General features: G+C 43.6%; 1 protein-coding gene across 1 annotated transcript; it reads right to left on the bottom strand.

The window, feature by feature from the left end:
- Positions 1 to 1240: 1240 nt before the first annotated feature.
- On the bottom strand, positions 1241 to 3656 carry LOC124256343. Its single transcript, XM_046690330.1, has 3 exons — positions 3568 to 3656; positions 3209 to 3274; positions 1241 to 2576 (listed from the first exon to the last, which is right to left on the bottom strand). Exons 1-3 carry the CDS (start codon positions 3593 to 3595, stop codon positions 1927 to 1929), a joined length of 744 nt encoding a protein of 247 aa, XP_046546286.1. The 5' UTR covers positions 3596 to 3656; the 3' UTR covers positions 1241 to 1926.
- Between the last annotated feature and the right edge of the window lie 8824 nt (positions 3657 to 12480).

The raw sequence follows: 12480 nt of genomic DNA, 5'->3' as shown, positions 1-12480 counted from the left end.
TCACTCACTCACTCACTCACTCACTCACTCATCAGAGTAGCATACAGGCCTAACGTTTGCGATGCTATTGACGCGTTAATCGCCAACTCACCAACGTACTAAAATCTGAATACCTGATACAGTATGGTTCATAATCGGAGGTTAAGGGATGAAACGCTGAGCAACCAATTGAATCCACGTACGCCATTGGGCTACCCGTGCATCCGGTTACATTTAGACTTTTCTGTTTTTCTATCTGCCTCTGACACAGGCAACATGGTGGTTCTTGGTGAGTCTGTTCAGCTCCGAGAAGCATCCATTACTGTACAATAACATGTATCAATGATTTGGTTTGGTTTGTGTTTGGTGTTACGAATCATTGATTTATCACTTTTGCAGGCATATTGACGAAAATATCGTAACATGCTTTAAATTGATATTTTAACGTATTCATTGCAATTATGTTAAGCTAAGCATTTAAAGCCTATTAAAGTACTGTTATAATAAGTGAAATATCATTCCAATGCATCAAGGGTACAGCACCAGTCTATCTGCAAGAGCTTCTCAAGCCATACATTCCATCCAGATCTCTTTGATCCCAGACAAACAACTTGCTGCAAGTCCCAAGAACAACAACGAAGCGCTATGGCGAACGGGCTTTCTTTACACAGCAGCGGTCTAGTGGAACCATCTGCCAGAAAATCATGTGACGATTTCTCAAGTTTTAAACTCTACTCAAGACCCATCGCTCCCGGTCGGCATACCTCTAAAACTCTTCCCAACCTACTTCAAAGCGCTTTGAGCATGGAATTGAACGTGGATATAGCGCTATAGGAATTGACTTTTATTATTTATCATTTGCAAACACCCTTACAAAGCCATAACATTAGTTGTGCTAATAACAGCATAAAGTGGGACATGTTTCAATTCCAGTTTCGGTTTTTAGACTGAGCTTGCTGTTAACTTGGGTCCCAATGTCGACCTCTGAGCAGGTCATACAACTCTGCGAATAAGGTATATTGACAAAACATTTTGTCTTACATAATGGTGTAACGCCCGTTCCAGGTGAATGCATGTATTTCTGTGTTAAATATCAGGCCAGTTCCAATTTGGTTCCCTGAGCATGACCACACATTCCATCTAGGTGCCTTCCACGACAGCCCTGGGTTGCTAGGTAACCCATGTTCACCTAGAATTCCATTTAAGTCTGCCTTCCATCGCATAACGTATACTAGAACATGACACCAGGTTAGCCTTTATTCCCTTTATTCACCGTAAAGCACAAACAATATCACAGAAGTTCATGGTTGAAATTGACCTACCGCAGTGGCCAGACTATAAATATCGTCACACCCAATAGCTCTCAAAAGCAGTGCGCCAGGAACAACTACAACTTCTTCGAGACATGATAAAAATTGAATTTTCCTACACGGCTTCTGACAATTGCATTTAAGCTTCATATCTTTCCAAACATTGTATTTTTGTGCAGCTGCTATCACTGATCCATGAAGTTGTAGTACAGCCATCATATCCGCAAACGCGTCCTTAAGAAGAGAATGTATTTGTCCATACCAAGATGTGACTTACAGCACAAAAAGGTTCTGTGTTATATTACATCTTGAATTCAACTTGATTTGTTGTGGCTTATGCAATATATCGAAATGACAACGAAAAAGACTAGATTAAATTTGTCAAACAATCCTGTGACGATATTTAGAGGCATATCAGAAATAAATCCCTATCTAAATCAATACTTGTATCGATATTACAACAAAATCGTGGTTTACAGACTGATATCTATGTTACGTACTTACTAAACCTACAGACTTTACTTAAGGTGTGAATAACCAAATGGCAACCAACAAACCTATGGTATGGCAAATGTTACAGAAATGTGTCGGAAAATGCAAAATCAACAAACAGTCCAAATCCACGGACTACCACTATCTACATATTCTGGAGAATGAGCCAGGCGATGTTCCTGTCCATCTTCAGATTTGTGCCGCTCACAAACGATGTTTCCACATGGGACAAGTCAGTGTTGTAGACCCCAAACACTGGCCAGAGAGGGCGAGAGATCTTGATGTTATCAGCTGTGAGTAGAACTTTCTCCTCGTTACAATCGATCACCACCAGCCTCTTCTGCTTCTGCATGATGAGGAACCCGAACCGGAGTCGAGCCTTGGAGTCTTGCTGGTTGGGCAGCGTGTGTGGGTGGTGTGACAGCTTCTGTCCGGCTCCCCAGGTTCTGCGGCACAGACCGTCATGTTCTGGGCATTTAGACAGTGAGACTCCCCAAGCATGGGTCTGGTCCTCGGCCTTGTGGTGCAGATCTATGACGTCCCTATCTGCAACAGCTGCTTCAAAGATAAGGCTTCTTCCCTCATGGACCTGCTTGATTTCAATGTCGGTCCAGAACTCCAGGTAGGACATCCCTGTGCCATCTAGAGGACGAGTAGACAAAGCTCCTTTGTAGTTTTTGAATCTCCAGCTTGCACTTGGTGATGGCAGGTACGGAGGATCATTCACCAGTTTCCCATCTTGTGTGACATGATTATCCTCGTATACGGTCCCTTTGTCAAACTCCATGTATACGCCTGAAAACATACAGTTAGAAATTAATTCACGAGGTGCCAATTAACTCTGATTAAAACTGATTTTCACTTCTTCATGTGACCATGTGTCAATTTGATGGGGGTGGGAGACGTTTTCCATTTTGCCGAAATCGAATGTGATACTGTCATTAAAGGAATCACAGTTAACCTGAGACTCGTACCCATGATCATTGGGTTGGTGCATGGCCATGAGACACAGCTATGATCATGTCACATTAAGCCACTGGGTAAGCCCTCGGGCTTTTATGCAATGTATATCTGAGCATGTATTTATGTAATGTGTGGGCAGAAATGTTATGTAACTATATTTCTTTCATGCCTTGTGATCAATATTCCAAGGCAGCGGCTGCCTGATATTATTCGAGTCGGTGAATAAGCAAAGTCCCTAACGATAGGCCAATGATTACACATCATACTTAAAAAAATACACGAGCAAGATTGAATATTCCATTTTGTAACATCAGGGTCCTGGTAAAATATTCTAACTTGTAATCAATTGAGCGGAGAATATGATTCAAATAAGATTATTATATTCAGTTACCAATTCGCAAGCATAGATACATGCATAATGATTGCACAAATTGCCATCAAAGCGCAAGATCAACTTGACTTACACTTGATTAAGTATTCATGTTGGAACAACCCTGGAGAAACTGAGAGAATAGCATCACGATCAGAATCTGTAATTGAAAAACATGGATGTAATTGAGATACTTCGTCAGGCATCAGTTGGATTTTACCCATCAGAAACACAACACTCTAAATAATGATATCTATAATGGTATAGTATATCAGCTGAAAACATGGCATGCATTTTCAGACAACAAAAAGCATTAAAGGTCATATGCTGCTCATATACATTGTCAACTGACAGTTGCCCGGATCCTACATATTTCTAAACCTAAAATGAGAGATCCCATGAATTATGATGCTGAAACACATTGAAAAAACTAAACTCCGTTCCATATTTTACCTGGCTCTGGGGTAATGCTGAATATCATAGTATCTTTTGTGGCAGGACCATCATCGTTCTCCCTCAGTTTCTGCTGGTGGGCATGGACGTAAACGGCCAGTGCAGACGATCCAGGGAACGTGTCATCTTTATTGGGTACAGGTTGGTCTGCTGTCAGATCCTGTTTTGGAGCTGCGCTGTATTGATTTGGTGCAGATCGTTGTTGCGAGGCTTGATCTGGTATGATTTCATCCCTGTTTAGAGTCCTGCCAGCTGGCTGATTTTCTTCATTCGTATATCCACCGTGAGGCGTCTGCCCTGTGGATAGGTTCCTGAACTATCATTACCTGTATCTCTGGTTTGTGGGGCAAGTTGGTTTCCTCTTGGGTCGTATCTTCCGTCATCCGGATTTTTGTACAGAGGGTCTGCATGTCTGCTTTGTGGGTCATGTGGGTTTCCTCTTGCGTCGTATCTTCCGTCATCCGGATTATGGTACATGGGGTCAGCATGTCTGCTTTGTGGGTCGTACTGGTTTCCTCTTGGGTCGTACCTTCCGTCATCCGGATTCCGGTACATGGGGTCAGCATGTCTGCTTTGTGGGTCATACTGGTTTTCTGCAGGTTCATGCCTTCTGTCAACTGGAGTCTGGTAAATGGGGCCGGTATCTCCAGTTCGTGGGTCATATGCATTCGCTCTTTGACGTCTGTCATCTGGACTCTGAGTGGGATCATTTCGTTGGTATGGGTACGCTTCCTGGCTTCTTCTGTCTGGACCGGATTGGCCATCTCTACTGTATGGATCATGGGAAGGAAATCCTCCAGAACCATTTCCCACTGGATAACCATTATAACCAACATCTCTGCTACCTCTCCTGGGAGCAGCTGAACCAGGCTGGGTGTTTCGATCTGGCATTGCATTATGAGGCATGGAATTATAGTCCCTTCCGGCATTATCTGGAGGCATTGATGCTCTACGCACTGGAGGCATGGACTGGAGAGACGATCGCCGCTGCTCCAGAATGATATCATTCTCGGATAGTTCATGCTCTTTTGGAAATGTTCTCTCCTTTACTGCTGCATCAACATCCTTTTCATTGAATACTTTTCCGAACTTTTCAATTTCTTCAACAAGGTCAGTTAGGCCATCATCCCGAAACATGACATTACTCGGAGGAGCTGGGTCAGCAATCTCTTGACTGAGCAGCTCATCTGCTCGTGTGTGAATCATCCCTGTCAAACTTAGCAGCTCGGGTTTCGTTGTGTAGACCAGCGTCTTGTCACAATAAGACTTTGTGTTCTCAAGATGGGCCAGTAAAGACCCGAGGTCGACATCTCCCTTTCCAGACTGTGGGGAATTGTCATCCACTGATGCCAGCAGTTGTTCTTCTCTCTGGTCGATGGCTGCATACAGTGACTCAAAGACCCTGTCCATATCATTTCGCAAGCCTTCTTCTTCATAAGGCGTAGGTTCCTGGGCCTCAAGATCTCTCAGTTGGCCGTTGATCCTGTCAAGGAGTGGGAGCAGACTCTGGCACACGTGACAGGGGAGACTCCCATCTCCCTGCCTCATGTCAACTGGCATCCTGTGCCAATGGTATGGTCTCCTGAAACCAAGGAATGCATACATCACAAATTATGAATGCATGTATATGTTTTAACAGAAATATGCTGCAAAAATTAACAAGTGACTTCACCACTTGAAGATGTGATCCTTTTTTCAAATCTTTAGCATTCATCTCCCATATTTGGATCTTATGATGAAGTGATTAAAGTGAATGAGTATAAATAATCTCAGTATTATACTACCTCATTATGTTAAAACATATAAATCTCATAAAACAACACAGTCTTTGTTGTCGATTGGTAGGAATATATTTACGAAAAAAGCAAAAGTTTACGATATTCATAGTAGCAAAATTTTCCGATATTCAAAGTAGGGTATGAGGCGGTTAGTTAAGGATTTTTAATGTGCTATTGACGATTATATTCTTATCGCTGACTATCGTCACCTGTCACTGAATATAAAACAATACGAACATGACATTCACGTTCATTATCAATCATGGCACAACTGAGCCATTCAGCAAATACCTTCTGCATTCTTATTGATCGTGCATTGCGTTTTATCTATATTCGCCACTGTTGAGATCATATCTAAACAGTTGTACTGCTTTGTTGTCCCGTTGTATGAAATGCGTGACAGAATCTGGAATGCATCTCATTCCGATGGTTATAGATGAAAACTAGATGAAAATTAGAAACATTGTATTTTTTACGGATATTCACTTGAATTCACTTTATTAATTGTACTGTTAGACTTTATTGAAAGATAAATCTCAAATAATGGTCACATGCATTAATTACTGCACTGCGCTATGGACTTTAGAGAAATGACCAGAATTACCTTGAGTGTAAAACTCTAGTGTGCACAGGTATTATCATATCTTGTGTGTCCCCTCTCGTTCTGTCTGATGGCGAATCAAACAAAATCTGCTTCTGTTCTGGTCCATCATTTGTCCACAATCCTGACGCACCATAGTGTGGAGACATCATACTGCCAGCAGATGGATCACTGACTGTTCTGTTTGACCATTCACTACTTGGACTGGTCTTGCGAACGTCATCATTGGGCTTTCTGATACAAAGTGATGTTTCTCCGTACACAGGCATGCCACCATCACCCAAAGGCCGAGAGTCCACATGTCTAGCTGATGGTGCCACTGATGTTTGGCTGGACCATTCACTGCTCGGCACACTCGTATCAACACCATCGGTATTGCTACGTGTTTTGATCTGCAGCGAGGTTTCTGCACATACTGGCATTCCACCATCTTCATCACGCTGATATTTCAGATGTGCAGCTGTTGGATCACTGGCTGTAGGGCTTGACCATTCACTTTTGACAGACTCGTATCAACGCCATCTGTATTGTTGAGTGTCTGGATCTGCAGAGAAGTTTCTTCATAAACTGGCATTGCAGGGTCATCAGTATGTTCAAAATGCACGTGTGGTGGGGCGCTGGCCCTTGTATTGCACCATTCACTGCTTTGGGCACCTTCATCAACGACCTGAGCATATGGAGGTGTATTTGTCCTGCAGGTCAGTGGACTTTGCAGAGATAATTCATCATATATGGACACTCCACCATCATTACCTCCTTGGGACTCTGTGCGGTCAGCGGCCGGCACACTGGCTGTCTGACTGGACCATTCACTGCTTTGAGCATCCTCATCAACGACCTGAGCATATGGGGGCGTATTTGTCCTGCAGGTCAGTGGACTTTGCAGAGATAATTCATCATATATGGACACTCCACCATCATTACCTCCTTGGGACTCTGTGCGGTCAGCGGCCGGCACACTGGCTGTCTGATTGGACCATTCACTGCTTTGAGCATCCTCATCAACGACCTGAGCATATGGGGGCGTATTTGTCCTGCAGGTCAGTGGACTTTGCAGAGATAATTCATCATATATGGACACTCCACCATCATTACCTCCTTGGGACTCTGTGCGGTCAGCGGCCGGCACACTGGCTGTCTGACTGGACCATTCACTGCTTTGAGCATCCTCATCAACGACATGAGAATATGGAGGTGAATTTGTTCTGCCGATCAGGGGACTCTGCAGTGATATTTCATCATGTATGGACACTCCACCATCTTTACATCCTTGAGTCTCTGTGCGGTCAACTGCAGGTTCACTGGCGGTCTTGCTGGACCATTCACTGCTATGGATATCCTTATCCTTATCGTCAGTATCGAGAGGTGTATCAACAACATTCAGTGGGCTATGTAGGCGTGATTTACTCTCCTGTTGGACACTTTCCTCTTCAACAGGCACAGGCTGCGCGACAGACTTGTCTACAACATTAATCGCCTCATCTATCACAATTATTGGTATAGCACCAAAATTGTTCCTGCCTCCACTGATGAACGCACGCTGACCGTTGTCTAGGAAAGTCTCCTTGTGGTCAATAAACAATAGGGACATCTCTGTACAACTGGCAGGTAAGTCTAATGGTAACCTTCCAAAGCTGATTTCCTGGTATCTATTTAACTTTGAAAGCTGTGTGATACCTTCGGACAGAGGAGAGTAAGTCTCATTTGTGCTTAAGTCGTTATTGATAATGCTATTTGAGCTAGATCTGCATTGCTGTTGTAGTCTTGCTAATGGTGTTTCCTCTATGTATACCTGTTCACCAGCTGGCGATAGTGAATAGTTAGTCGATGGAGCAATTGTGCTACTGATGACAGGGCATTCCTTTGTTGTTGAGGGATGCCGATGTGATACGTCCGGAGGTATTGATTTATAGGTTATGTCAGTGGAAGTGCAGTTACCATCTCTTGTATTAAGCTGCTGGTTAAGATCCCTGTCGTCTTCTTTCAACAAAGTTCTTGGGTAATTGTCTTCTATTGGTGAACTGCCTGAGACAGTCGATGCTGGTGATTCCTTGTTCTTTAGTACAAGCCTATCGTCCCTGAAGGGTACTCTTCTTTGTCCTTGTGTCTGGTGTCTATCTAATGATGGAACTCTCCCCAAACGTTGTCCTCGGCCAGCCTGTATTACTGACACTTGGCTGTTTCCTGGTAACTGCATATATTCAGCTAACAGGTCATCGTCTGGTTTGTCGACATCCCATTGTGGGTCACCTGGACCCTGTATTTCCATTACTTTGTTCAGCTGTTCTTGACGACCTGGATGAAATATTGATTGTGTTTGAACTTGGAATTGATTGTCACTTTGTGGTCGGTCTACAGAGACAGGCTGATCTTCAGGTCCTTGACCAGGCTGATTCGTCACCAAATTTCCAGATGTGTTTGCAATAGTTACTTCATCTGTTTGGTTCAGGATATTTTCTGCATCCAGTTGTTTATCACCATCTACTCCTCGTGTCTTTGGCGCATCTATTTTCTTGTCAACCGCCAACTCTTCTATTCGTTGCTGTTGATACTGATTTTCTCGGGGTTCTAAATTAGGTCCGTGTATGTATTTATGTCCCTTAATGGCTCGTTGTTCCGGCTGTTCTTGATTAACTTGATCTAATGTTACTTGCTTCTCCTCTTGAACATTTGTGTTTTCTTTCTGGGAATCATGTCTTGGTCTCTTATCAGTGTTTTGCTGGTCAGGTTGATCAGATAGTACATGGACAGGCGCAATGCTTTCTAGATTCCTTAAAGTTGTTACAGCATGTATTTGGTCTAGTTGGTTGTCTGTATCTGGTGATCTTTCAATGTTTGGCCGATACATAAGCCCGTCAGTGTCCAGCACTACTCTATCTCTTGAGTCATCTTGATTTTTCTTATTTGCTTGTAGATAGGTATGGCCAATTGGCAAATCAACTGATGGAATTTTGAAACGGTATGCTTGATCAGTCGGTCCTGTTATTTGTTTGACAATTTGTGGACCTAATTTCTCTGGTCCTTGCTGCTGCGCAGTTACTTTGTTGTCTTTTATGGTGACTTCACTAACCTCTCCCGGCAATTGTCTGTATCCACTCACTGCATCATGTGATGGTCTGGTGTCTTTTATGGTGACTTCACTAACCTCTCCCGGCAATTGTCTGTATCCACTCACTGCATCATGCGATGGTCTGGTGTCTTTTATGGTGGCTTCACTAACCTCTCCCGGCAATTGTCTGTATCCACTCACTGCATCATGTGATGGTCTGGTGTCTTTTATGGTGGCTTCACTAACCTCTCCCGGCAATTGTCTGTATCCACTCACTGCATCATGTGATGGTCTGGTGTCTTTATGGTGACTTCACTAACCTCTCCCGGCAATTGTCTGTATCCACTCACTCTGTCATGTGATGGTCTGGTGTCTTTCATGGTGACTTCACTAACCTCTCCCGGCAATTGTCTATATCCACTCACTCTGTCATAGGATGGTCTGGTGTCTTTTATGGTGGCTTCACTAACTTCTCCCGGCAATTGTCTGTATCCACTCACTGCATCATAGGATGGTCTGGTGTCTTTTATGGTGGCTTCACTAACCTCTCCCGGCAATTGTCTGTATCCACTCACTGCATCATAGGATGGTCTGGTGTCTTTTATGGTGGCTTCATTAACTTCTCCCGGCAATTGTCTGTATCCACTCACTGCATCATAGGATGGTCTGGTGTCTTTTATGGTGGCTTCACTAACCTCTCCCGGCAATTGTCTGTATCCACTCACTGCATCATGGGATGGTCTGGTGTCTTTTATGGTGACTTCACTAACCTCTCCCGGCAATTGTCTGTATCCACTCACTGCATCATAGGATGGTCTGGTGTCTTTTATGGTGGCTTCACTAACCTCTCCCGGCAATTGTCTGTATCCACTCACTGCATCATGGGATGGTCTGGTGTCTTTTATGGTGACTTCACTAACCTCTCCCGGCAATTGTCTGTATCCACCATCTGCGTCATGTGATGGTCTGGTGTCTTTTATGGTGACTTCACGAACCTCTCCCGGCAATTGTCTGTATCCACCATCTGCGTCATGTGATGGTCTGGTGTCTTTTATGGTGACTTTACTAACCTCACCCGGCAATTGTCTATATCCACCATCTGCGTCATGTGATGGTCTGGTGTCTTTTATGGTGACTTCACTAACCTCTCCCGGCAATTGTCCATATCCACCATCTGCGTCATCGGTTGTTCTGAGTTCTATATGTGTTATTTCACGATCCAAAGGCTGTCTGTGTAAAGTCTTTGTAATGACAGGATCGGTTGGTCCTTCGGTAGCCAATGCAGGCTTTTGTATTCCTCGGCCCTGCTTCCAGGTGTCCACTTGAGAGGCTGTTGTTTCTGTAAATGTTCTGTCACCGGATCTGAATGTCTGCTCATCTCCTATCAACTCAGCACGGTAGGATATATCATCACCTGTCAGTATCACGTTATCTGATCCATGTAACTGACTATACCGATAAGGAGTTGTCTGGTTAGTACTGGGCGTGCTTCCTTCAATGAATCTTGTGTTGTGATATTCACGGACTGACCTACCCACATTTGACTGTAGTATTTCTTCAGATATTATTTTGGGTGCTTTCCGCTCTGGACTGAATGCAAGCACACTTTCCTCTTGTATAATGCCATCTCTTCCTGGTACTATCCCGTCTGGATATCGGTCCTGTGTTTCATGAGACAATGGTTCAGACCTATTTAGTGTCATGTTTCCTTCATCTGGAATATCTCCCCCATCCCGTGTCACGTTGTCAACCGAAAACACGCGACTTTCAACAGGTTCTCCATCCGCCACATGAAGACTACCGGTCCTGAATATCTTGTAAGGTATCTGTTTCTCAAGACTTCGATGTCGTGAAAGAGGCTTTCGTAAATTATATTGTCCGTACACTGGGTCCCTTTCTGGAAAATCTTGCACATGCCGTGTTATTGTCACCTGTTCAGGTCCATCAATCCGCCCCTCCTTGCTCAATCTTGTTTTTCCGGGTAGTCCACCATCAATACCCACTGACTCATTTACCACGCTAGTTTCATGAGGTATATAAACGTTTTCATGCTGAAATGTATTGTCTATTCCTCGGTCCATACTCAGCGTCACTTCTGCAGGACCTGTACTAAAACGTGTTTTAGTCCATGTTTCCCTGTTAAGTGGTAAGGGACCAGATTGGATGTCCTCTGTATTTGACTGAACGCCACTACCATGTCTTTGTGTGATGTGGGTGCCAGCTATATGAGGTACATGTTGCAATACCCAATCTTCAGAAGCTGATCTTGACAATGACTTGCCTCTGTATAACGTACTTCTATTCTGGGGACTCGGTTCAACGATGGTCATTGCGTCTGTCCTGGAATCAGTGGTAAACTGCCTGATAATCACAGACCGCCCATGTGTGCTGTCGCTGTCAGAGACATCAGACTCAGAGTCAATCGACACGGATGTATCTAGATACAAAGCTCCACAAGAAGTACATGTTTCAGAATGCTGTCTCTTTAAGTGATGCCTTTGTTCCTTGTCGCCATCACCTCCAGGAGTTGCCTTCGATACGTTATCAACACTGGATGTTTCCAGATAAGAATCATTGGACCCTGTGGAACCTTCCCGAAGGTGTTTATTCCCTTGTCTGTGGGAAGCATAAACCGATGGCGCACCTGCATAAGACTTTTCAAACACAGTTTGTCTGACTCCGGTACCATCAGGTTGTATCCACACCAACTGATATGTGTTATACTCAGGCTCGCCGGTCGCCTCCGCAAGTAATGTTTCCTCTTCAGCATTCTCCATTGTTATCCTGTTGAGGTCGTTGATGTCTCAATCCATTGAGTCTGGAGGTGACAGATGGCTCCTGTGCCGTGGCTTTGCTGTTTGGAAATATGACTGACCGTTCACCTTCGTGGCTTTCATATAAAAACTCTTACGTTTGCAAGACCCTAGTTATTGGAGATCGGTGAACTTTAAACTATGATTCACACAGTTTCTGCTATGAACATGCTATGTACCTTAATTTCCGAACGCCACGTGTTTGTTTGTAATCATCCATATAAACTTTCTCGTGAACACATGACAGGCTTATGTGCAGTTTGATATATGGAATAATTGATTACTCCTTATGTGTGTGAAAACCAGCTAATCCACTGCCACTCATGTGACGATATAATGTTCTGGTTTACTACTAGGGATAGATTTGACCTGACCATTCCATTATGTCCAGAAATATAACTTCCATGTCAGTACTAATATCTTCACAAAATCTTGATTTTATTGACAGATCGTGAGGCTTCTAAACAATGAACGTCATCCAATGGCTTGGGCAGCGTATTTGGCTGATGTCCCGTTATCTTGTTGATGGTATATTTATGACCAAGACGTTTCAGGTATTTCAATGTTTGCAACATATGCCTTTTGAACGCTTATCACATTGACACCTCCATAATAATATCTCCCAGCGTGATGTTTCTTTATCTGTTCACAATACCGTGTGTTGTACATCAT

The sequence above is a fragment of the Haliotis rubra genome, unplaced genomic scaffold (genome assembly GCF_003918875.1).
Source record: "Haliotis rubra isolate DU_JTF1 unplaced genomic scaffold, ASM391887v1 Scf625, whole genome shotgun sequence".
NCBI lineage: Eukaryota > Metazoa > Mollusca > Gastropoda > Lepetellida > Haliotidae > Haliotis > Haliotis rubra.
The sequence above is the reverse complement of the archived record's forward strand: the minus strand, read 5'-3'. Positions and strand labels throughout refer to the sequence as shown.

What these genes read in the sequence shown, in the direction of transcription:
- LOC124256343 (XM_046690330.1), bottom strand. Translation starts at nt 3,595, where the DNA reads ATGATATTCAGCATTACCCCAGAGCCAG. An exon ending in CAGCATTACCCCAGAGCCAG is followed by an intron (nt 3,275 to 3,567) that starts GTAAAATATGGA and finishes TTTCAATTACAG; the next exon opens with ATTCTGATCGTGATGCTATT. An exon ending in ACATGAATACTTAATCAAGT is followed by an intron (nt 2,577 to 3,208) that starts GTAAGTCAAGTT and finishes GTATGTTTTCAG; the next exon opens with GCGTATACATGGAGTTTGAC.